General features: G+C 38.6%; 1 protein-coding gene across 1 annotated transcript in view; it reads right to left on the bottom strand.

Annotated features, from left to right (window-relative positions):
• DOCK3 (dedicator of cytokinesis 3) overlaps positions 1-27,580 on the bottom strand; it is a 569,026-nt gene that overhangs the window by 422,772 nt on the left and 118,674 nt on the right. The window contains exon 3 of the mRNA XM_057311740.1: positions 7,167-7,207. Within this exon, the coding sequence (XP_057167723.1) occupies positions 7,167-7,207 (41 nt within the window). The remainder of the gene's footprint in view (positions 1-7,166; positions 7,208-27,580) is intronic.

Here is a 27,580-nt window from a genome sequence, read left to right as displayed (position 1 = left end):
TCAGTAGGGGAAGAAAGGGATAAAGAAAGGGGGGGTAATCAGAAGGGGGAATGAAACATGAGAGACTATGGACTATGAGAAACAAACTAAGGGCTACAGAGGGGAGGGGGGTGGGGGAATGGGATAGACCGGTGATGGGTAGTAAGGAGGGCACATATTGCATGGTGCACTGGGTGTTATACACAACTAATGAATCATCGAGCCTTGCATCGAAAACCGGGGATGTACTGTATGGTGACTAACATAATATAATAAAAAATCATTATTAAAATAAAAAAAATTGTTTAGAAAGGTCTCAGTATTACTTGATATTTGACCAAGTCTGTATCAAAATTAACCACTAAAACTACAAAGTAAATTGAAAAAACTGAAATGATAACTCTCAGAATAAATATGAAATCACATCTTCAGGGTTTAATATAAAAACCGTTTGTTTTTTGAACAACTTAATTGAGGTATAGCTGATATACCATAAACTGCACATACTTACAATGTAGAATTTGATGTCATTGGCATATAGTGTATTTACAGTGAAATAATGGGCATAATTAAAATAAATTTGTATCATGCCCAAAAGTTTTCTCATATCTTTTTGTAATCCATCCATCTCTTCAACACTATTGGCAGGTAACCACTGAACTTAAGGCATTATAAATTATCATTTTCTAGAATTTTACATAAATCAAATTCAAAATGTTCATCAGAGTCTTCTACTCCCCAAACCAACAACCTTATATTCCTTAGAATCTATATCTACTTTCTTCCTTTAACCCATAACCTACTCACTAGACTCTGGCTTTCTGCCACTATCATGCTATTAAATCAGATTCCCTTAAAAATCACCAATGGCCTTCTAATTGCCAAACACAATAGCCCCTACTCAGTACCCATTCTACTAGACTACTCCACAGTACTTGAAATCATTAATTACCCTTTAAAAAAAAAAAAACCTTTCTTCTCCTTAGCCAACTATCACTTCACCTCAATTTCTCAGTCTGTTTGTGCTAGTTCCTCTTTTTCTGTCTTCTAAAGTGTTGTCAAGTCTTTAAAGTCTCATTTGCATCACTCCCCCTTCTGATTACCCCCCCCCTTTCTTGAAGCATGAGAGACTATGGACTCTGAGAAACAAACTGAGGGCTTCAAAGGGGAGGGGTGTGGGGGAATGGGATAGGCTGGTGATGGGTAGTAAGGAGGGCACGTATTGTATGGTGCACTGGGTGTTATACGCAACTAATGAATCATCGAACTTTACATCAAAAAATTAAATTAAATTAAATTTTTTAAAAAGACATGTAAAATTTAAAAAAAAAAAGGAAAAGGGATTTAGAAAATAGGTATGAGATTCTGAGCACCTTTCCTTCACTCTAAAACAGAAGTGGGGGGGCGCCTGGGTGGCGCAGTCGTTAAGCGTCTGCCTTCGGCTCAGGGCGTGATCCCGGCGTTCCGGGATGGAGTCCCACATCGGGCTCCTCCGCTGGGAGCCTGCTTCTTCCTCTCCCACTCCCCCTGCTTGTGTTCCCTCTCTCGCTGGCTGCCTCTCTGTCACATAAATAAATAAAATCTTTAAAAAAAATAAAATAAAATAAAATAAAATAAAATAAAATAAAACAGAAGGGGGAATGAATCATGAGAGACTATGGACTCTGGGAAACAAACTGAGGGTTTCAGAGGGGAGGGGGGTAGGGAATTGGGATAGGCCAGTGATATGTATTAAGGAGGGTACGTATTGAATGGTGCACTGGGTGTTATACGCAAGTAATGAATCATGGAACATTACATCAAAAACTAGGTATGTACTGTATGGTGACTAACATAATAAAAAATTATAATAAAAAAAAAGAACCCCACCCTTTGACCACAGTAGCAGTCATAACCTGTACTAAAACAAATGAACTCCCTGTTGCAGGAATTTGAAACTTGAATTTTAGGTTGGCATTGTCTTAAAATGATTGTCCTTAATTCTGGGCACTAAAATCCTCAGATCTATCCTGTTGCTTTTAATTTTATATAATTACTTTCTTAGTGGTTGCTCTGGGCATTGTAATTAACATCTGAACTTAAAATCTATTTGGAGTAATAACAACTAAATTTTCATAGCATACAAAATTTTGTTCCAATATAGCTCCATTCCCTCCTCTCTCCTTGGTGCTATTATTTTCACACAAATAGTATTTGTTTTTATACATTATAAGCCAGTCAACACAGTTTTGTAATGAATTACTGCTTTGTGCAGTTGTCTTTTAAAGAGTTACACATGTCTTTAAAAGAGTTATGTTTACGGGCACCTGGGTGGCTCTGTTGGTTAAGCATCTGCCTTTGATTCAGGTAATGATCTCAGGGTCCTGAAATTGAGCCCCACATCTGGCTCCCTGCTCAGCAGGGTGTCTGCTTCTCCTTCTCCCCCTGCTCATGCTCTCTCTCTCTCTCAAATAAAATCTTAAAATAAAATAAATTAAAATAAAATAAAATAAAATAAAATAAAATAAAATAAAATAAAATAAAACTGATTGGGGCACCTGGGTGGCTCAGTGGTTTAGGCGCCTGCCTTCAGCTCGGGTCATGATCTCAGGTCCTGGGATCGAGTCCCACATCCGGCTCCTTGCTCAGCGGGGAATCTACTTCTCCCTCTCACTCTGCCCCTCTCCCCCCACCCAGCTTGTTCTCTCTCTCTCTCTCTCTCAAATAAATAAATAAAATCTTTTAAAAAATTAGAAACACAAGAACAAAATTACCTATGAGTGGTTTTCAGTCAGGGGCAATTTTACCACCACCACCACTACCCCAACCCTGGGGATGGTAGGGGTGGGGGGACTTTGGCAATGTCTGCAGACATTTTTCATTGCCACAACTTGATGGGGGAAATGTTACTGACATTTACTGAGTAGAGGTCATAATATGCTGCTAAACATCTTAAAATGCACAAGACAACTCCCCACAATGAAGAATTATCTGGCTCAAAATGTGAACAATGTCAAGGATGAGAAGCCCTGACTGGACGGAATTAAAATTTAAAGATACTGCCTTCTTATAATCATTACCTTAAAAACTAACAAAATGAATGATTCTACTGGCAAAACTGATGATTAGAACTCCGAACAATTTTCTTTTTTAATAAAAATAGTACATGATAATTTCAATATTTTTCTGCATAAGAAAAAAGCATAACATATTAAATATTAAGCTACAGAAAAAAATAAGAAAATCTGTTAAAATTAATTACACAAAAGAGTAGGTAGAAAGAAGTTTTTGCAAATGGATTACTGGAGAAAACTGTTCCCAAATGTATCATATCTGCCACTTAAAATGTATTTTGTTTGATCAAATTAATAGTAATTGGTAACAGAATAAATATATAAAATCTAGTTCATAAAAAGTCTTGCTTAAATTCATATTTTAATAAGAATATCATCATCAACTAGGACATCTAATTGAAAATTATTTGAAAGTTTTTTCCATTTTTTATTTTAGAAATAAATTTTTCTAAATAAATACATAGCTCCACAAGATTAGGACTATGAATAAGTCAATTTACATTTTAAAAAATTTTTATTTTCTTATTATGTTCAACTAGCTAACATAAAATACATCATTAGTTTTTGATGTAGTGTTCAACAATTCATTAGTTGCATATAACAGCCAGCATCCATCACCACACGTGCCCTCCTTAATAAATTTTTTTATTTAAATTCAATTTAGTTAATATATCATTATGTTAATTAGTTAGCTATCATTAGCTTCAGGGGTAGAATTTAGTGATTCATCACTTGCATACAACACCCGTGGCTCATTACAACAAGTGCTCTCCTTGATGCCCATCACCAAATTACCCCATACCCCCACCCACCTCCCTCCAACAACCCTCAGTTTGTTCCCTATAGTTAAGAGTCTCTTATGGTTTGCCTCCCTCTCTGTTTTTGTCTTATTTTATTTTTCCTTCCCTTTCCTTTATATTCATCTGTTTTGTTTCTTAAATTCCACATGAGTGAAATCATATAATTGTCTTTTTCTGCATGACTTTTTTCACTTATCATAATACCCTCTAGTTCTACCCATGTTGTTGCAAATGCAAAGATTTCATTCTTTTTGATGGCTGCATAATATTCCAGTGTGTTTGTGTGTGTGTGTGTGTGTGTGTGCACGCACATTAATTACATCTTCTTTATCCATTCATCTGTCAGTGGACACCTGGGCTCTTTCCACAGTTTGGCTACTGTGGACATCGCTGCTACAAACATTGGGATGCATGTGCTCCTTCAAATCAGTATTTTTGTATCCTTTGGGTAAATACCTAGTAGTATAATTGCTGGGTCATAGGGTAGCTCTATTTTTAACTTTTTGAGGAACCTCCATACTGTTTTCCAGGGCGGCTGTACCAGTTTGCATTCCCACCAGCAGCGTAAAGAGGGTTCCCCATTCTCCTCATCATCGTCAACATCTTCTGTTCCCTGTCTTGTTAATTTTAGCCATTCTGACTAGTCTGAGGTGGTATCTCATTGTGGTTTTTTTTTTTTTAATTCGATTAGCCAAGGTATAGTACATCATTGATCTTGTGGTTTTAATTTCTATTTCCCTGATGCCGAGAGATACTGAGCATTTCTTCATACGTCTGTCGGCCATTTGTATGTCTTCTTTGGAGAAATGTCTGTTCATGTCTTCTGCCCATTTCTTGACTGGATTTTTTGGTTTTTTTTGGGTGTTGAGTTTGATAAATTCTTTATAGATGTTTGGATACTAGCCCTTTATCTGATATGCCATTTGCAATTATCTTCTCCCATTCCATAGGTTGCCTTTTAGTTTTGTTGTTTCCTTTGCTGTGCAGAGGTTTTTTATCCTGATGAAGTCCCAATAGTTCATTTTTGCTTTTGTTTCCCCTGCCTCTGGAGACGTGTCTAGCAAGAAATTGCTGAGGCTGAGGTCAAAGAGGTGGCTGCCTCTAGGATTTTGATGGATTCCTGTCTCACATTTGGATCTTTCATCCATTTTGAATTTCTTTTTGTGTATGGTGTAAGAAAGTGGTCCAGTTTCATTCTTCTGCATGTGGCTGTCCTCATTTTCCCAACACCATTTGTTGAAGAGACTGTCTTTTTCCTATTGGATATTCTTTCCTGCTTTTTTGAAGATTAGTTGACCATAGAGGTGACGGTCCCTTTCTGGGTTTTCTATTCTGTTCCACTGATCTATGTGTCTGTTTTTGTGCCAGTACCATACTGTTTTGGTGACTACTGCTTTGTAATACAGCCTGAAGTCCAGAATTGTGATGCCTCTAGCTTTGGTTTTCTTTTTCTACATTACTTTGGCTTTTCAGGGTATTTTCTGATTCCATACAAATTTTAGAATTGTTTCTTTCAGTTCTGTGAAAAATGCTCGTGCTATTTTGATAGGGATTGCACTGAATGTGTAGACTGCTTTGGGTAGTATAGATATTTTAACAATATTTTTTCTTCCAATCCATGAGCATGGAAGGTTTTTCCATTTTTTTATGTCTTCCTCAATTTCTTTCATAAGTGTTCTACAGTTTTCAGAGTACAGATCTTTTACCTCTTTAGTTAGGTTTATTCCTAGGTATCCTATGGTTTTTGGTGCAACTGTAAACAGGATCGATTCCTTGATTTCTCTTTTTGCTGTTCCATTATTGGTGTATAGAAATGCAACAGACTTCTGTGTGTTGATTTTATATCCTGTGACTTGCTGAATTCCTGTATGAGTTCTAGCAATTTTTTGGTGGAGGCTTTTGGGTTTTCTACATAGAGTGTTATGTTGCCTACAAAGAGTGAATTTGACTTCTTTACCAATCTGGATGCCTTTTATTTCTTTTTGTTGTCTGACTGCTGAGGCTAGGACTTCCAGTACTATACTGAACAATGGTGGTGAGAGTGAACATCACTGTTGTGTACCTGACCTTAAAAGCTGTCAGTTTTTCCCCACTGAGGATGATATTAGCTGTGAGTCTTTCATATATGGTCTTTATGATGTTGAGATATATTTCCTCTATCCTTACATTGTGGAAGGTTTTTATCAAGAATAATATTTTGTATTTTGTCAAATGCTTTTTCTGCATCTATTGAGGGGATCATATTGTTCTTACCCTTTCTTTTATTAATGTGGTGTATCATGTTGATTGGTATGAGGATACTGAACCACTCCTGCAATCCAGGAATGAATTCCACTTGGTCAAGGTGAATAATCCCTTTAATGTACTATTGGATCCTATTAGCTAGTATATCTTGATAAGCATAATTTTTTAAATATTTTATTTATTTGTCAGAGAGAGAGCGCGCATCTGCACAAGCAGGAAGAGCAGCAGGCAGAGCAAGCAGAGGGAGAAGCAGGCTCCCTGCTAAGCAAGGAGCCTGATGCAGGACTTGATCCCAGGACCCTGGGATCATGACCTGAGCTGAAGGCAGATGCTTCATGGACTGAGCCACCCAGGCATCCCCATCCCCTTGGTAAGAATTTCTTCATCCATGTTCATCAGGGATATTGACCTGTAATTCTCATTTTTAGTGGGGTCTTTGTCTCGTTGGGGATTAAGGTAATGCTGGCCTCATAGAATGAGTTTGGAAGTTTTCCTTCCATTTCTATTTTTTGGAATAGCTTCAGAATAGGTATTAATTCTTCTTTAAATATTTGGTAGAATTCCCCTGGGAAGCCATCCAGCCCTGGATTCTTATTTGTTTGGAGATTTTTGATTACTGCTTCAATTTCTTTGCTTGTTATGGGTCTGTTCAGGTTTTCTATTTCTTCCTGTTTCAGTTTTGGTACTTTATATGTTTCTAGGAATTTATCCATTTCCTCCAAATTGCCCAATGTGTTGGCATGTAATTGTTCACAATATTCTCTTACAATTGTTTGGATTTCTTCAGTGTTGGTTGTGAGGTCAATCTACTTTTGGTCAAATACTTGTAGAAAAAAAAATATTAAATGTCCTAAATAGGCTTTTTCAAAATAAGCTTTTTAGCTATGATCATACATGCATTTTCCATCCTTTAAAAAAACATTTTAATACTGCTGACACAGAGCAGGGTCTGATACAGCTCTGCAAAGGGAAGAATGAGTGTGGCTATTGTAAAAGATTAAAAGATAGACAAGGAGAATTGTTTTTATATCAAATAAATATACTAGGTAGCTTCCTACATTAGAAAAGGTAACAATAAACTTTTCATTACCTTTACATTTGGCTTCTTTGTTGAAACTCCTCTGTACCAACCTAAAACAAAACATACAAAGGATATTAAACTCACATCGTTGTTACATCCTATAAAACACAGAATATGAGTATTTTAGGGGGAAATTAATGCAAAACTTTCTAGTAAAGGCACACTATTTGTGCCTTTATTAAGAGTAGTTTACACTAAAAGGAACGGTCTTAAAATAAATACATTTCCAATTTTCCTCAAAAGGTACAATTTTCAACTGAATAAAGCCCCCAAAATTTTAAAAAGACCTCAGAGGACACGTAATTCAACTCTACAAAAATTCCCAGATGAAATTGTTAGGGGAAGAAAAATGCCAAAATCATATAGCTTTTTTGGTGGCAGACAGAGACTACAGCCCAGACTTTCTGTTTCCTGGTCTCATTCAATGTCCCATGCACAAAACTACACTACTCTCATTTCTTGGCTTTCCAGATGCTAAAGCTGATAGCTGTGATTTAGTTATTCCTTCTCAGCATTCATACACAGCAATAATAATCAAAGCTTCAATTACACAATAAAAACAATTTTCAGAGAAAGGAAATTTCATTACCAACTTTTATGAATTCCAATCTATTATTTTTAGAGTTTTGTTATAGTTTCTCTGCTTGGGTTTAAGAGGAAAATGTTCCAAAGAGCTGTATTGAAAGGAGGAAGATGAAGAAAGGGAGATTATCAATAATAGCTAATAATAATTGAGAGCTTACTGTTCTTAATTCTATGTACTGGAACTGAGAGGTTGTTCTATGTATTAACCTTTAAATCTTACAACAAAGCTATGAGGAAAAAATCAACTTAACTGAAATCATAACAAACAACGAAAGAAGAAATATCCTTTTTTATGTTTAGTACAACAGCTGAGATAATAAATTTGAATAACTCAATTTATACCTTGAGAGTTTTGAAATCTTCGTTTATTAAAAAGAAAACGTGATTAAACAAATGTGACATTTTATAATAGCTTAAGAAACAGAACAGAAAATGATATCAGCAGGAATGGCAGAGTAAGGATCTCCAAAAAACCTTTCCTCAATAAAAGCAATAAGAATCCTGGCAAAAACTGTCAAAATCAAATTCTATAGAACTCTGAAAGTAAACAAAAGACCTGAAATAATCCAAACAGTATTTATTCAAGAAATCTAAATCTTGGATGGAGGATTTAAGATGGTGGAGGAGTAGGGGACCCCTTTTGCAGCCAGTCCCCTGAGTCGAGTTGGAAAGGTACCAGACCAGCCTGGAAATCCATGGAATCAGCCTGAGACACAGGAAGATACATCTGGATCTCTACAAATGAACATCTCCAGCGCTGAGTATTGAGGAACGAAGCAGGGAGCCGTGAAACCGCGCACAGATATCAGAAGATAAACGGAAGGAGGAGGGAGCCGCTGCGTTCAGGCACCGGGAAGCGGTAGCCACCTGCTCGGGGGAGCGGGCGGACTCGCCGACGGCACCCACGAGAGAGTAGATTGAGACCATGAGCCAGGAGAACACACCACCAGACTTCTCATGGAACTCCAGTGTGCTCACTGGAACCAGACTGAGACCGTGAGCTCCGGAGCACGTGGGGACGGCTGGCGGCTGGCGGTGTTAGAAACACAAAGGACAGAGACGCGCCAGCCCTGGAAGTGAGGGCTGGGACGCCGGGTGTGGGGCGCACATCCCAGGACGCTGCATGCTTGAGCAGCATCAACTGTAATGGAGTTGAAGTGGCCAGAACATCAGTGGAGAACGGTCCACAATCCCTCTATTCTGAGACAGACGCTGAGATTCGGCCACTGCTGCTCGGACTCTCAGAAGAGGCACAGCAAAACACCAGGGAAAGCCGCCAGAGAACAAAAGCTTGGAAATACCGGCTCACGGTATTTACCGGCTCACAGTGTGCCCATCCCCATCCCCCCTCGCAGGGGACACGGAGACTCTACCCAAATAGGGTTGCCTGAGTATTGGCGAGGCAGGCCCCTCCGCCAGAAGACAGGCTGAAAAATCAAGAAGCCCACATCCCGGGGTCTGGGTGGCACAGTACTTAAGTGTCTGTCTTTGGCTCAGGGCGTGATCCTGGCGTTCCAGAATCAAGTCCCTCATCAGGCTCCCCCGCTCGGAGCCTGCTTCTTCCTCTCCCACTCCCCTGCTTGTGTTCCCTCTCTCGCTGGCTGTCTCTCTGTCACATAAATAAATAAAATCTTTAAAAAAAAAAAAAAAGAAGAAGAAGCCCACATCCCTAAGATCCCTATAAAACAAGGGCGCACGGCCTGGGTCCCGGTCAATAATTTGGGCTCTGGACAATGCCGCAACCTCTCCTCATCAGAATGACGAGAAGGAGAAGTCCCCCCCAGCAAAGAAAAGACAATGAGTCTGTGGCCTCTACCACTGAACTAATGGATATGGATATAACCAAATTATCAGAAATGGAATTCAGAGTAACAATGGTCAAGATGATGTGTAGACTTGAAAAAAGTATTAACGAAATGTTAATGAGAATATAGAATCTCTAAGTGCGGAAATGAGAGCGAATTTGGCAGAAATTAAAAATTCTATGAGCCAAATGCAGTCAAAACTAGAGGCTCTGACGGCCAGGGTGAATGAGGCAGAAGAACGAATCGGTGAATTGGAGGATGGGTTAGTAGAAGAAAAAGCTAAAATAGAATCTGGACTCAAAAAAATCCATTCTCAAGAATGTAGGTTACGGGAGATTACTGACTCAATGAAACGTTCCAATATCAGAATCATCAGCATCCCCGAGGGGGTGGAGAAAAACAGAGGACTAGAAGAGATACTTGAACAAATTGTAGCTGAAAACTTCCCTAACCTAGCAAGGGAAATAAACGTTCGTGTCCAAGAGGCAGAGATGACCCCTCCCAAGCTCAACCACGACAAACCTATGCCACGTTACGTCATAGTGCATTTCGCAAATATTAGATCCAAGAGTACAGTATTGAAAGTGGCCAAGGCAAAGAAATTTCTCACGTACCAAGGCGAAGTTATCAGAATTACGTCACACCTGCCTACACAGACCTGTAATGAGAGAAAGGGTTGGGGGGCATTCTTAACGCTCTTTCAGAGAAAAACATGCAGCCAAGGATCCTCTATCCAGCAAGGCTGTCATTCAGAATGGATGGAGAAATAAAGACCTTCCAGAATCGCCAGTCATTGACCAATGTCGCAACCACGAAACCAGCCCTACAGGAGATATTAAGGGGGGTTCTATGAAAGTAAAAAGGCCCCAAGAGTGATACAGAACAGAAAGTCACAATCTATAGAAACAAAGACTTCACAGGAAACATGACATCATTAGAATCATATCTCTCAATAATCACTCTCAATGTAAATGGCCTAAATGCTCCCATAAAACACCACAGGGGTGCAGATTGGATAAAAAGACATGACCCATCAATTTGCTGTCTACAAGAGACTCATTCTGAACCTAAAGATATATTCAGACTGAAAGTAAAGGGATGGAATAACATCTTTCACGCCAGTGGACCTCAAAAGAAAGCTGGGGTAGCAATTCTCAAATCAGACAGATTGGATTTTAAACTAAAGAGTACAATTAGAGACACAGAAGGGCACTATATTATTCTTAAAGGATGTATCCAACAAGTGGATATGACAATTATAAATATCTATGCCCCCAATAGGGGAGCAGCAAGATACACAAGCCAACTCTTAACCTAAATAAAGAGACATATAGATAAAAATACGTTAATAGTAGGGGACCTTAACACTCCACTATCAGCAATAGACAGAGCACTGGAGCAGAAAACCAACATAGAAACAAGAGCTTTGAATGCCATACTTGATGAGTTGGACCTCATAAATATATACAGAACACTACACCCCAGAACCAAAGAATACTCATTCTATTCTAATGCCCATGGAACATTCTCAAGAACAGACCATATTCTGGGACACTAAACAGGTCTCAACTGATACCAAAAAATTGAAATTATCCCCTGCATATTCTCAGACCACAATGCTCTTGTATTGGAACTCAACAGCAAGGAAAAATTTGGAAGAAACTCAAACACATGGAGATGAACAACCATCCTGCTCAGGAATGACTCGATAAACCAGGAAATCAAAAATCAACTTAAACAATTTATGGAGACCAACGAGAATGAAAACACAACGGTCCCAAACCTATGGGATACTGCAAAGGCAGTCCTAAGGGGGAAATACATAGCCATCCAAGCCTCACTCAAAAGAATAGAAAACTCTAAAATGTAGTTTTTATATTCTCACCTCAAGAAGCTGGAACAGCAACAGAGGGACAGGCCTAATCCACGCAGGAGGAAGCAGTTGACCAAGATTAGAGCAGAAATCAATGAATTAGAAACCAGAAGTACATTAGAGCAGATCAACAGTACTAGAAGCTGGTTCTTTGAGAGAATCAATAAAAATGACAAACCGCTGGCAAGACTTATCCAAAAGAAGAGAGAAAGGACCCAAATTAATAAAATTATGAATGAAAAAGGAGAGGTCATGACCAACACCAATGAAATTGAAAGGATTATTAGAAACTTTTATCAACAGCTATATGCCAATAAATTAAGCGATCTGGAAGAGATGGAGGCCTTTCTGGAAACCTATAAACTACCAAGATTGAAACAGGAAGAAATTGATTTTTTAAACAGGCCAATTAACTATGAAGAGATTGAGTCACTGATAAACAACCTTCCAAAAAACAAAACTCCAGGCCTGGTTGGTTTTCCTGGGGAATTCTACCAAACCTTCAAAGAAGAAATAATACCTATTCTCCTAAAGCTATTTCAAAAAATTGAAACAGAAGGAAAGCTACCAAACTCATTCTATGAGGCCAATATTACCTTGATCCCTAAACCAGGCAAAGACCCCCTCAAAAAGGAGCATTACAGACCGATTTCCCTAGTGAATATGGACGCCAAAATCCTCAACAAGATCCTGGCCAATAGAATCCTTCAGTACATTAAAAGGATTATCCATCATGACCAAGTGGGATTCATACCTGGATGCAAGCATGGTTCAACATTCGCAAATAAATCAGCGTGATACATCATATCAACAAGAAAAGACTCAGGAACTATATGATCCTCTCTATTGATGCAGAAAAAGCATTTGACAAATTACAGCATCGTTTCCTGATTAACACCCTTCCGAGTGTAGGAATAGAGGGTACATTTCTCAATCTCATAAAAGCCATCTATGAAAAGCCTACTGCAAATATTATTCTCAATGGGGAAAAGCTGGAAGCCTTTCCCTTAAGATCAGGAACACGATAAGGATGCCCACTCTTGCCACTATTATTCAACATAGTACTAGAAGTCCTTGCAACAGCAATCAGACAACAAAAAGGGATCAAAGGTATCCAAATAGGCAAAGAAGAAGTCAAAATGTCTCTCTTGGCAGATGACATGATACTCTATATGGAAAACCCAAAGAAGCCACTCCCAAACTATTAGAAGTTATAGAGCAATTCAGTAATGTGGCGGGATACAAAATCAATGCTCAGAAATCTGTTGCATTTCTATACACGAATAATGAGACTGAACAAAGAGAAATTAGGGAATCCATCCCATTTACAATAGCACCAAAAACCATACGTTACCTTGGAATCAACCTAACCAGAGACGTAAAGGACCTATATTCTAGAAACTACAAATCACTCTTGAAAGACATTGAAGAAGACACAAAAAGATGGGAAAATATTCCATGCTCATGGATCAGAAGAATAAACATACTTAAAATGTCTATGCTACCCAGGGCAATCTACACTTTCAATGACATCCCAATCAAAATACCGAGGACATTTTTCAAAGAACTGGAACAAATAGTCCTTAAATTTGTATGGAACCAGAAAAGGCCCCGAATCGCCAAGGTACTGTTGAAAAGGAAAAACAAAGCTGGGGGCATCACAATGCCGGATTTCGAGCTGTACTACAAAGCTGTGATCACAAAGACAGCATGGTACTGGCACAAAAACAGACACATAGACCAATGGAACTGAACAGAGAACCCAGAAATGGACCCTCGGTTCTTTGGGCAACTAATCTTTGATAAAGCAGGAAAAAACATCTGATGGAAAAAATACAGTCTCTCCAATAAATAGTGCTGGGAAAATTGGACAGCTACATGCAAAAGAATGAAACTTGACCACTCTCTCACACCATACACAAAGATAAACTCCAAATGGATTAAAGACCTCGATGTGAGACAGGAATCCATCAAAATCATACAGGAGAGCATAGGCAGCAACCTCTACGAATTCGGCCAAAGCAACCTTTTTCATGACACATCTCCAAAGGCAAGAGAAACAAAAGATAAAATGAACTTGTGGGACTTCATCAAGATAAAAAGCTTCTGCACAGCCAAGGAAACACTCAAAAAAATTAAGAGAGAGCCCACGGAATGGGAGAATATATTTGCAAATGATACTACAGATAAAAGACTGGTATCCAAGATCTACAAAGAACTTCTCAAACTCAATACACAAGAAACAAATAAACAAATCATAAAATGGGCAGAAGATATGAACAGACACTTTTCCAATGAAGACATACAAATGGCTAACAGACACATGAAGAAATTTTCAACATCATTAGCCATCAGGGAAATTCAAATCAAAACCACACTAAGATACCACCTTATGCCAGTTAGAATGGCAAAAATTGACAAGGCAAGAAACAATTGTTGGAGAGGATGTGGAGAAAGGGGATCCCTCCTACATTGTTGGTGGGAATGCAAGTTGGTACAGCCACTCTGGAAAACAGTGTGGAGGTCCCTTAAAAAGTTAAAAATTGAGCTACCCTATGACCCAGCTTTTGCACTACTGGGTATTTACCCCAAAGATACAGACGTAGAGAAAACAAGGGCCATATGCACCCCAATGTTCATAGTGGCATTGTCCACAATATCTAAATCGTGGAAGGAACCGAGATGACCTCCAACAGATGACTGGATTAAGAAGTTGTGGTTCGTATATAAAATGGAATAATACTCAGCTATCAGAAAGAACGAATTCTCAACATTTGCTGCAACATGGATGGCACAGGAGGAGATAATGCTAAGTGAAATAAGTAAAGCAGAGAAAGACAATTATCATATGGTTTCTCTCATCTATGGAACATAAGAACTAGGAAGATCGGTAGGAGAAGAAAGGGATAAAGAAAGGGGGGTAATCAGAAGGGGGAATGAAGCATGAGAGACTATGGACTCTGAGAAACAAACTGAGGGCTTCAGAGGGGAGGGGGTGGGGGAATGGGATAGACTGGTGATGGGTAGTAAGGAGGGCACGTATTGCTAGGTGCACTGGGTGTTATGTGCAACTAATTAATCATCGAACTTTACATCAGAAACCAGGGTTGTTGTGTATGGTGACTAACATAATATAATAAAAAAATTAAAAGAAAAAAGAAAAAAAGGAAAAAAAAGAAGCTGTGGTCCATATATACAAGGGAATATTACTCAGCTATCAAAAAAATGATTTCTCAACATTTTCTGCAACATGGACGGCACTGGAGGAGATAATGCTAAGTGAAATATGTCAAGCAGAGAAAGACAATTATCATATGGTTTCTCTCATCTATGGAACATAACAACTAGGAAGATAGGTAGGGGAAGAAAGGGATAAAGAAAGGGGGAGGTAATCAGAAGGGGGAATGAAGCATAAGAGACCATGGACTCTGAGAAACAAACTGAGGGCTTCAGAGGGGAGGGGGTGGGGGAATGGGATAGGCTGGTGATGAGTAGTATGGAGGGCACGTATTGCATGGTGCACTGGGTGTTATACACAAATAATGAATCATCGAACTTTACATAAAAAACCAGGGACGTACAGTATGGTGACTAACATAACATAATAAAAAAAACATTTAAAAAAGAGTCTCTTATGATTTGCTTCCCTATTTTTATCTAATTTTATTTTTCCTTCCCTTCCCCTATATTCATGTTTCTTACACACCACATGAGTAAAATCATGTCATTCTGACTTATTTTGCTTAGTGTAATACACTCCAGTTCTATCCACATTGTTACAAATGGCAAGATTTTATTTCTAATAAATGAGTAATATTCCATTATAAACACAAACATACACACACACCCCATGTCTTCCTTATCCATTCATTAGTCGATGGACATTTGGGCTCTTTGCAGAATTTGGCTATTGTTGACAGTGCTCCCATAAACACTTGGGAGCATGTGCCCCTTCAAATCACTATTTTTGTATTCTTCGGGTAAATACCTAGGAGTGCAATTCCTTGGGTCAAAGGGTAGTTCTATTTTTAACTTTTTGAAGAACCTCCCTGTTTTCCAGAGTGGCTGCACCAGCCTTCTTTCCCACCTACACTGTAAGAGGGTTCCCCATTCTCCCCATCACTGCCAGCAACTTCTGTGTCCTGAGTTGTTCATTTTAGCCATTCTGACTGGTGTGAGGTGGCATCTCATTTGTATTTCCCTGATGCCGAATGATACTGAGCATTTTTTCATGTGTCTGTTGGCCATTTGTATATCTTCTTTGGAGAAATGTCTGTTCATGTCTTCTGCCCATTCCTTGACCGGATATTTTAGATTTTCCGGGTGTTGAGTTTGAGAAGTTCTTTATAGAGTTTGGATACTAGCCCTTTGTCTGATAAGACATTTGCAAATATCTTCTCCCATTCTGTAGGTTGTCTTTCAGTTTTGTCCACTGTTTCCTTTGTTGTGCAAAAGCTTTTTTTTTTTTAATTTATTTATGTGACAGAGAAACAGCCAGCGAGAGAGGGAACACAGCAGGGGAGTGGGAGAGGAAGAAGCAGGCTCCCAGCAGAGGAGCCTGATGTGGGACTCGATCCCGGAACGCCAGGATCACGCCCTGAGCCGAAGGCAGACGCTTAACGACTGTGCTACCCAGGTGCCCCATGCAAAAGCTTTTTATCTTGATGAAGTCCCAATAGTTCATTCTTGCTTTTGTTTCCCTTACCTTGAAGACAGGTCTAGCAAGAAGTTGCCGCTGTTGAGGACAAGGAGGTTGCTGCCAGTGGTCTCCTCTAGGATTTTCATGCATTCCTGTCTCGCATTTGGGCTTTCCGCCATTATGAGTATATTTTTGTGTATGGTGTAAGAAAATGGTCCAGTTTCATTCTTCTGCATGTGGCTGTCCAATTTTCCCAACACCATTTGTTGAAAAGACTGTCTTTTTTCCATGGATGTTCTTTCCTGCTTTGTTGAAGATTAGTTGACCATGGAGTCGAGGGTCCACTTCTGGATTCTCTACTCCATCCCATTGATCTGTGCGTCTGTTTTTGTACCAGTACTATACTGCCTTGAGGATTACAGCTTTGTAATACAGCTTGAAGTCTGGCACTGTGATGCCTCCTGCTTTGGTTTTCTTTTCCAACAGTCCTCTAGCTATGCGGGGGTCTTTTCTGGTACCAAACAATTTTAGGACTGATTGCTCTATTCTGGGAAAAATGCTGGTGTTATTTTGACACCATTTTATTGAATGTGTAGATTGTTTGGGGGTAGTATAGACATTTTAACAATATCTTTTCCTACAGTCTGCGAGCGTGGAATGTTTTTCCATTTCTTTGTGTCTTCTTCAATTTCTTTCATAAGTGTTCTGTAGTTTTCAAAGAATAGATCTTTTACACTCTTTGGTTAGGTTTATTCCTAGGTATCTTATGGGTTTTGGTGCAATTGTGAATGGGATTGATTCCTTGATTTCTCTTTCTTCTGTCTCATTGTTAGTGTATAGAAACGCAACTGACTTCTGTGCATTGATTTTATATCCTTCTGCTTTGCTGAATTCCTGTGTGAGTTCTAGGAATTTTTTTTTTGGCTTTTTTTTTTTAATGATTTTTTATTATATTATGTTAGTCACCATACAGTACATCCCCGGTTTCCGATGTAAGGCTCGATGATTCATTAGTTGTGTATAACACCCAGTGCACCATGCAATACGTGCCCTCCTTACTACCCATCACCGGTCTATCCCATTCCCCCACCCCCCTCCCCTCTGAAGTCCTGTTTGTTTCTCATAGTCCATAGTCTCTCATGTTTCATTCCCCCTTCTGATTACCCCCCCCTTTCTTTAGCCCTTTCTTCCCCTACCGATCATCCTAGTTCTTATGTTCCATAGATGAGAGAAACCATATGATAATTGTCTTTCTCTGCTTGACTTATTTCACTTAGCATTATCTCCTCCAGTGCCATCCATGTTGCAGCAAATGTTGAGAAATCGTTCTTTTTGATAGCTGAGCAATATTCCATTGTATTTATGGACCACATCTTCTTTCCAGTCATCTGTTGAAGGGCATCTCGGTTCCTTCCACAATTTAGCTATTGTGGACAATGCTGCTATGAACATTGGGGTGCATATGGCCCTTCTCTTCACTACGTCTGTATCTTTGGGGTAAATACTTAGTAGTGCAATGGCTGGATCATAGGGTACCTCAATTTTTAACTTTTTAAGGGACCTCCACACTGTTTTCCAGAGTGGCTGTACCAACTTGCATTCCCACCAACAATGTAGGAGGGATCCCCTTTCTCCACATCCTCTCCAACATTTCTTGTTTCTTGCCTTGTCAATTTTTGCCATTCTAACTGGCATAAGGTGGTATCTTAGTGTGGTTTTGATTTGAATTTCCCTGATGGCTAATGATGTTGAACATTTTTTCACGTGTCTGTTAGCCATTTGTATGTCTTCATTGGAAAAGTGTTCATAACTTCTGCCCATTTTTTGATTTGATTATTTGTTTCTCATATATTGAGTTTGAGAAGTTCTTTTTAGATCTTTTATCTGTAGTATCATTTGCAAATATATTCTCCCATTCCATGGGCTGCCTCTTAGTTTTTTTGACTGTTTCCCTGGCTGTGCAGAAGGTTTTTAGCTTGATGAAGTCCCACAAGTTCATTTTATCTTTTGTTTCTCTTGCCTTTGGAGATGTGTCATGAAAAATGTTGCTGTGGCTGATGTCGTAGAGGTTGCTGCCTATGCTCTCCTTTAGGATTTTGATGGATTCCTGTCTCACATCGAGGTCTTTCATCCATTTAGAGTTTATCTTTGTGTACGGTATGAGAGAGTGGTCAAGTTTCATTGTTTTGCATGTAGCTGACCAATTTTCCCAGCACCACTGATTGAAGAGACTTTTTTCCACTGGATGTTTCTATGTTACTTATTTCTGCTCTAATCTTAATTATTTCCCCTCTTCTGGTTTTAGATTTTATTTGCTGTTCTTTTTCCAGCTCCTTTAGATGTAATGTTAGGCTGTGTATTTGAAACTTCTTTGCTTTTTGAGGAATGCTTATAATGTTATGTACTTCCCTTTATGACCCCTTTTGCTGTGTCCCTGGACTGTCATGTTTTCATTTTCATTTCCTTCCACGTATTTTTTTATTTCTTCTTTAATTATCTGGTTAACCCATTTATTCTTTTGTAGGATATTCTTTAACCTCCATGTATTTGTGGTCTTTCCAAATTTTTTCTTGTGGTTGACTTCAAGTTTCCTAGCATTGTGGTCTGAAAATATGCATGGTATGATCTCCACCTTTATTAGTGGTTGAGGCCTGATTTGTGATCCAGTATTGATCTATTCTGGAGAATGTTCCATGGGCACTTGAAAAGAATGTGTATTCTGTTACTTTAGGATGAAATGCTTTGAATATATCTGTGAAGTCCATCTGGTCCAGTGTGTCATTCAAAGCCACTGTTTCCTTGTTGATCTTCTGCTTAGATGATCTGTCCACTGCTGTGAGTGGGGTATTAAAAGTCTCCTACTACTATTGTATTATTATCAATGAGTTTCTTTAAGTTTGTTATTAATTGATTTATACTTTTGGCTGCTCCCAAGTTGGGGGCATAAATATTTACAATTGTTAGATCTTCTTGTTAGATAGACCTCTTTCTTATGACATAGTGCCCTTCTTCATCTCTTATTAGAGTCTTTGGTTTAAAATCTAGTTTGTCTGACATAAGGATTTCTACCCCAGCAGCTTACTTTTGATGTCCATTAGTATGATACATAATTCTCCACCCCCCCCCACTTTCAATCTGGAGGTGTCTCTGAAAGCAGCATATTAATAGGTCTGTTTTTTTAAATCCAATTTGATACACTATGTCTCCTGGTTGAAGCATTTTGTCCATTTACATTCAGAGTAATTACTGAAAGATAGGAATTTAATGCCATTTTATTACCTGTAAATTCCCTGTTCCTGTAGCTTATCTCTGTACCTTTCTAGTCTTTGTTGCTTTGGGTCTCTTTTCCACTCAGTGGGCCCCTTCAATATTTCTTGCAGAGCTGGTTTAGTGTTCACAAACTCCTTTAGTTCTTGCTTATCTTGGAAACTCCTTATCTATCCATCTACTCTGAATGACCAACTTGCTGGATATTGTATTCTTGGCTGTACACTTTTTCCCATTCAACATGTTGAATATATCATGCCACTTTCTTCTGGCATGCCACGTTTCTGTAGACAGGTCTTCTGCTAACCTTAGTGTCTACCCTTGTAGGTTAAGGACCTTCTGTTCCTAGCTGCTTTCAAAATTCTCTCTTTTTCATTGTATTTTACAAATTTCACTATGATATGTCTTGGTGTTGACCTTTTATCGTTGATTTTGAGGGGAGTTCTCTGGGCCTCTTTGACTTGAATGCCTGTTTCCTTCCCCAGATTAGGGAAGGTCTCAGCTATAATTTGTTCAAATAAACTTTCTGCCCCTTTTTCCTGCTCTTCTTCTCCTGGGACTCCTATGATAGAGATATTGTGCTTTGTGGAATTGCTGAGTTCCCTAAGTCTATATCCATGATCTAATAGTTTTCTTTATTTTTTTCAGCTTATTTTCCATAATTTTATCTTCTATATCACCTACTCAGTCCTCTGTTTCTTCCATCTTCATTGTGATTACATCCAGTGGGTTTTGCATCTGTTACAGCATTTTTTATTTCAACCTAGTTTTTAGGTCTTTTATCTCTGCAGTCTGGGTTTCTCTGTCTTCTATGCTTCTTTCAAGCCCAGCTAGTATTCTTATGACTGTTTTTCTAAATTCTTGTTCAGATAAATAGCTTATATCTTTTTTTAGCAAATCCCTGGCTGTGATTTCTTCTTGATCTTTCTTTTGGGGCAAATTTTTCCATTTTGTCATTATGTCTAGGTTTCTGTCTTTTGTGTGTTATGAAAGCTTGTTATGTTTCCTGCTCTTGAGAGTAATACTATATTAAGAAGGGGTCATGCACTGTCTAGGACCTGGCACTTCACAAAGTGTTTCTGGTGTATGCCATGTGCACTTTGCCATTGTGTTTTGGCTGCTCTTTCCCACAGGTCGGTCCTCCACAGAGTTCCTCCTTGCTTAGAGTGGGGAGTATGGACCTTTAACTAGGTGTGATTTGATAAATGCTTGATAAAAAGGGGAAAAGCCTGATCCAAGAAAAGTGAAAAGAAAAGGAACCAAAAAACCAAACAAACAAAACACTATACGCCTGATTTCAAAGAAAAAGAAAGAAGGAAAAAAGAAAGGGAAAAAAAAAGGAAGCCTGACATTTTAAAAAAATGGGAAAAGGAAACAAGCCTACAAATGAACAAAAAATTATAAGTCTAACTCCAAAGGAAAAAACGAATAATAAAATAAAAGACAAAGGATTAAAAAAGAAAGCCTATTCCTATTTCCACCAGAACTGAAGCTGACGCTTTGCACCACTCTATGATCAGATGTGGTACATGTAGGGGGGAACCCTACATACTGCTCTCTCTCCTGCACTCTCCCTCTCTCCCTGACTTCTCTTACGGAAAAGGGCTCCCTTCCATCACAGCACTAGGGCTTTTCTCTCCCCCAATTCACATCTCCAACCTTGCACGTGCCACATTTTCTCCCTCCAATTGTGCAGACTGTTTTCATAATCCTCAGATCAAGTTCCTAGTTGTTCAAAATGATTTGATGTCAACCTAGCTGTGTTTGAGGGACAAGTCAAACTCAGGGTCCCCCTACTACTCCACCATATTAGCTCCTCTTCACTCTGATTTTTTTTTAAGAAAACTTTTTTTAAAAAAATTTAATCCCATTAGGTTAGGATAGCAAAAAGTAAGAACAGAAATACAAATTAATTAATAGGGAAGGCTATTTAGAAAAACACTCTGGGTCTTGAGTATAAAAAATAATATATAGATATTATATATATATTTAATATACATATATGTAATGTATTCATCTGAAAGTCACAATTACTTAAACATACAGGCAAAAAGTAATGGTCAGGGCACTTGTCTGGCTCAGTCAGTAGAGCATGCAACTCTTAATCTCAGAGTCATGAGTTTGGGTCCCATTTGGGGACAGAGTTTACTTTGAAATAAAGTTCTGGAGAAAAAAAATAGTGGTCACCTGTCCCTGTGCCATGCTCTGTGCTAGGTATTTTCACATTTATAATCTCTAACATGCTGAATACTGCTTTGTGAAATATGCGTTATTATTTAGGTTGTGAATTGTCCTTGCCAGTCACCCAATGTAAGTGAGGCTATACTATCAAAAAGAGCCAACAGTACCACTACAATGGCTACTGGCAGAGAGGCTGCAGAACAGTCTCAGCAGTGTTAACCCAAAAGAATGAAGCCTCTATATAGATCAGGCCATGTGACAGTCAACAATCAGCAGTCCTTTACAAAGATTCTGGGTACTAACTAATCAAGTCAAAAGCACCAAATGCAGTTCAGCAAAAAGTACCATTCAACAAGAAGTTTCAAACTTTTTATTTCAATGGTGTAACATATTCTTCACTGACAAAAGGAAAATAAACGCAAATTTATTTACCCCCACCCACTATCCTGGCAGATTAGCAGCACAGGAAGTAAAGACAGGTAGATGACAACCACAACTTCTCTTCTATTCCATATCATGATTAAAAATAGTTTAATAAAAAATCATGGTTTATTATGAAAGGCAGACTTCCATGTACATCAACCTTAGAAATTATTTAAGTAACCAACTATAAAATCAACAGCCAAAACCAAAATCTGTAATTATCTAAAAATACTGATTTTTTTCCTTTGTTACATCAATAAAAATATGCACAGCTCACACAATTTATCCTTTTCCAATTATATAACTAATGGGCAAGAAAGAAAGTGCCAACCACTTGTATAAACATATAGAGAATTCAGCCCCCAAATAGGGAAACAAAATTATTCAAAAGGTCTACATTCAAAATGATCTTGCCAATATTTTCACTGAAAACTGTTTAAAAAAAAACTATCTAGTCCACTTACTTGCATAACTTGTGCTATTCTGAATCTTAATTCATCAGCAGTAACTATAAAAGATAACAATTGGCAATAAATAAATGCACATTTTAAAAAAATGAGGTTTTTTACTTCCAAATGAGTTACTTTTCCCTTTAAAATTAGTCACCTTGGAGAGCCACAAACAAATTTCAGTAATATTGCCATAGATCAAGATGTTTTTAACACTCTTTTAGAATTCAAAAATATATAAAATACATTTACAAACTTCTGGTTTTAGCCCTGACAAACCATTTGCACTGAACAAATATAAACCTGAATGAATACATGAAACAATTGTGCAAGAGCACTGGAGAACAACTATCATAGATACGGCTTGAGGTACTATAATCCTTTAGAAAAGAGAACATCAAAATGAGATCCTCATTCACCTGACTTTCCATGAGAGGATCCCAGCAAAAAAATGACAGTCTCACTGAGATAAGGAGAAAAAGGTTAACATTGATTAAAGCTTAACCAATACAATCTCCACTCTTAGGACTGCCCAGTTCCTAAACAGGAATGCAGGGAAAGGCTCCAAGAAGCCCAGAAAAAGCAACATCCAGGAGGCTAAAGAGCTGAGCACAGCCACATTACCTTTCGGGGAACAATAAAACACGCACAGTAACTTTTCAACAGAAACTACAGAAATAAAAAATTAATGAGTAAAATTATTAAAATGTTAAAAGAACATATTCATCAACCTTGAATTCTATATCCAGGGAAAACATCTTTCAAAAATGATGATACTGAGTGTTATACTCAAGTAATGAATCATGGAACTTTACATCAAAAGCTTGGGATGTACTGTATGGTGACTAACATAATAAAAAATTTTTATTAAAAAAATGATGACAAATTACCTCCTCCAGTCCCGTTCAAGTTGCTGCAAATGTTGTGAAATCGTTCTTTTTGATGACTGAGTAATATTCCATTGTATGTATGCGATAATGCTAAGCAGAGAATAAGTCTAGCAGAGAAAGACAATTATCATATGGTTTCACTCATTTATGGAACATAAGAAGTAGGAAGATCAGTAGGAGAAGGAAGGGGGATAAACAGAAGGGGGAATGAACCATGAGAGACTATGGACTCTGGGAAACAAACTGAGGGCTTTAGAGGGGAGAGGAGTGGGGGATTGGGATAGGCTGGTGATGGGTATTAAGGAGGGCACGTATTGCATGGTGCACTGGGTGTTATACGCAAGTAATGAATCATGGAACTTTACATCAAAAACTTGGGATGTACCGTATGGTGACTAACATAACATAATTTAAAAAATTATTATAAAAAATAAAGAAAATTTTAGGGGTGCCTGGCTGGCTCAGTCAGTAGAGCATGTGACTCTTGATCTCAGGGTTGTGAGTTCAAGCCCCATGTCAGGTGTAAAGATTACTTAAAAATAAAATCTTTTAAAAAAATGATGACAAATTAAAAACAGACTCACATAAACAGAAACTGAATGTTTAGCAAACCTGCACTAAAAGAAACACTACTAAAAGGAATACTTGCAGTAAAAAGAAAACGATCCCAGGTTGAACCATGAAAAACAAGAAAGTAAGGGAAAGCATTAGAAAAGCCAAAAATGTGGACAAACTAATGAATATAGATACAAGTAAGATACACGACAACAGTACTAACAAAAGGTAAGAAAGGGGTAAATGCAATTAAATTACTGCAAAGTTCATGTGTTGCAGGAAGTAGAAAAAGTACACATTTAAGGTAGACTAATAAATCAAGAATGCATGTTTTAAACTCTAGGGTAGACACAGCAAGAAAGAATATCCAATGGAAAAAAGGTCTCTTCAAAAAATGGTGTTGGGAAAACTGCACAGCAACATGCAGAAGAATGAAACTGGACCACTTTCTTATGCCATACCCAAAAATAAATTCAAAATGGATGAAAGACCTAAATGTAAAGACAGGAAACCATCAAACTCCCAGATGAGAACATAGGCAGAAATCTCTTTGACCTCCGCTGTAGCAACTTCTTATTAAATATGTCGCCGGAGGCAAGGGAAACAAAAGCAAAAATGAACTACGGGGACCTCATAAAGATAAAAGGCTTCTGCACAGCAAAGGAAACAACAAAACTAAAAGGCAGCCTATGGAACGGGAGAAGATATTTGCAAATGACATATCAGATAAAGGGTTAGTACCCCAAAACTATAAAGAACTTGCCAAACTCAACACCCATAAAACAAATAACCCAGGTAAGAAATGGGCAGAAGACATGAATAGAAATTTTTCCAAAGAAGATATCCAGATGGCTAACACACACATAAAAAGATGCTGGGGAGACCACCTGGTGGGGACACAAACAAGAACCTCTCACCACAGGAGAGCAATGTCCCCACCCCGGGGCTCAACGCCTAAAGATGGGCAGTATTGGAAAGAGAGCAAGAGAAAGAGAGAGATCAAGGTGGGGAGGGGTAAAGGGAGAGAGACATGTTAGCGGACTGAACACTCAGCACGGAGACAGGGTTCCATCTCACAATCCTGAGATCAGGACTTGAGCTGAAGGGAGGAGTTAAGATGGCATTAATTTCATCTGGTCTCTGGAATTCAGCTAGATTGTTATCAAACCATTTTGAACACCTGTGAAATCAACCAGAGATCTCAGAAAAGATTTGCTGCACTTCTACAAATAGAAATTCGGCCACTTTTTGCAAGGTAGGAGGTGCGAAGATGTGAAACCTAGGAGATGTATCTGGAGGATAAATTGTGGGGAGGAGGGAGCCTCTGTAAGTTGGCTATATAAGCAGCCATGTGCAAAATTGTAACTTTTTAGAACTCTGTTCTGCTGGGTGACACTCCTAACTTAAAGGTGCTCAGGGGGTGAAGTGGGGTGGAATCCCCGGTGGGACAGCATGGTCTCAAGATCCCTACAGTCAAAAAAAAGAATGGGGGTGCCTGAGTATGGAAGAGTTCCCAAGAATCAGAGCAGGGAAGTCAACTGCAAACAGCAAGTCTAGATGCGAGCTTTCAGCTTGGTGTTGCCATAAATCCTGAAACTCTGCACGGTCAGGCAACCACTCGCCTAGCAGGGGCCTAGCAAAAGGCAGAAATGCAGCGAGACACCCCCCTCCCGCCTCGGAGGAACAGTGTGGGTCTGAACTGCAGAAGTCTGTAAAGTTTGGAGACTTCAAACAGGGTCATATGCCTGAGATAAAAATGCTTGGTCACAGGCTGGGTTAAAATACAGAATGTGGGGGCGCCTGGGTGGTGCAGTCGTTAAGCGTCTGCCTTCGGCTCAGGGCGTGATCCCAGCATTCCGGGATCGAGCCCCACATCAGGCTCCTCCTCTGGGAGCCTGCTTCTTCCTCTCCCACCACCCTTGCTTGTGTTCTCTCGCTCGCTGGCTGTCTGTCTCTGTCAAATAAATAAATAAAATCTTTTAAAAAAATACAGAATTTGGATGGAAACCAGGGAGACAACAGTGATTGACTGCTTTTCTGGAAGGGCACAGTGAAATGTGGGGTATGTGAACTTTCAGCTAGACTAGAGATAGGGACACATCATTTTCATCCCTCAATCAGTGCTGAAAGCCTTCAGAGAGCAAAACAGCGCCATACAGTGCAATCCAGAGTCGCTTATATTGAGTCCAGACCCCCTCAAGGGGGGGATCAATTCCACCTGAGCAAAGACACCAGAGAATCACTGCAACAAGCTCCTCCCCCAGAAGACCACCAGGAACACCAGGCTAACATCAAGTTTATCGATCACAGTGAACTACAAAACTTCAACACTTGGGGAAAACAGTATATAGCATTTGTGGCAATTTTCTTTCTTTAGTCTTTCAGCTTTTTTTTTTCCTTTTCAGCTATTTTCTTATTTTTTCAATTCATTTTTTTAGGCTTTTTTCATTTTGTTTTTATATTATATGCATTTTTTTCATTTTTGGTTTCCTTTCACTGTATTCAATTTTATTTTTGTATAAGTTCTTTCTTTCTTCCTATTTTGGGATCTAGTTTCTTCTAAAAACAAACTGAGCAAAATACACCCAATATCTAACTTACTTTTTTGGTCTGTTTTACTTCTTGTTTGATTTCTTTTCTTTCTTCTTTTTTTGTTTTTTTTTCTTCTGATTTGTTTTGTTTGTATTTTTCAAGGGTTGTTCTTGCTATTTTTGTATTTTCTCTCTTTCATCTATTCTTTTCTGGACAAAATGACGAGACGGAAAAACTCACACCAAAAAAAAGAACAGGAGGCAGTACTCACTGCCAGGGATTTAATCAATATGGAAAGAGGTTGGAACTAGAATTCCAAACAATTATAAGATACTACCTAGGCTTGAAAAAGCATAGAGGACACAGACAAGATCTTACTGGAGAAATAAAAGAACTAATATCTAATCATGCCAAAAGCAAAAAGGCTATTACTGAGATGTAGGAAAAAATCAAGGCTCTAACTGCTAGGATTAATGAGGCAGAAGAGAAAGTCAGTGATACAGAAGACAAAATAATAGAGAATAAGGAAGCTAAGAAAAAGAGAGACAAACAACTACTGGATCATGAAGGCAGGATAAGAGATCATCAATACCATAAAGTGAAATAATATTAAAATAATAGTCATCCCAAAAGAAGAGGAGAGAGAGAAGGGGGTAGAAGGATTACCTAAAAAATTATAGCTGAGAACTTCCGTAATCTGGGGAAGGAAACAGGCATTCAAATCCGGGAGGCACAGAGAATACCCTCCCACAATCAACAAAAATAGGTCAACATCTCAGCATATGATAGTGAAGCTTGTAATTTTCAGAGATAAAGAGAAAATCCTGAAAGCAGCGCAGGACAAGAGGTCCTTAACCTACAAGGGTAGAAACATAAGGCTGGCAGCAGACCTGTCCACAGAGATCTGGCAGGCCAGAAAGGATGGCTGTGATATATTAAAGGTGCTGAATGAGAAAAACATGCAGTAAGAATACTTTATCCAGCAAGGCTGTTATTCAGAATAGAAGGAGAGACAAAGAGTTTCCAGGAAAACAGAAACTAAAATAATCTGTGATCCTTACAGCAGCCCTGCAAGAAATATTAAAGGCCATCCTTTGAGCAAAGATAGAGCCCAAAAGTAACAAAGAAGAGAAAGGAACAGAGACAAGCTACAGAAACAGCAACTTTATACGTAATACAATGGCACTAAATTCATATCTTTCAATACTTACTCTGAATGTACAT

This window comes from Ursus arctos, unplaced genomic scaffold, assembly GCF_023065955.2.
Source record: "Ursus arctos isolate Adak ecotype North America unplaced genomic scaffold, UrsArc2.0 scaffold_14, whole genome shotgun sequence".
NCBI lineage: Eukaryota > Metazoa > Chordata > Mammalia > Carnivora > Ursidae > Ursus > Ursus arctos.
This window is presented reverse-complemented; position numbering and strand designations above follow the sequence as displayed.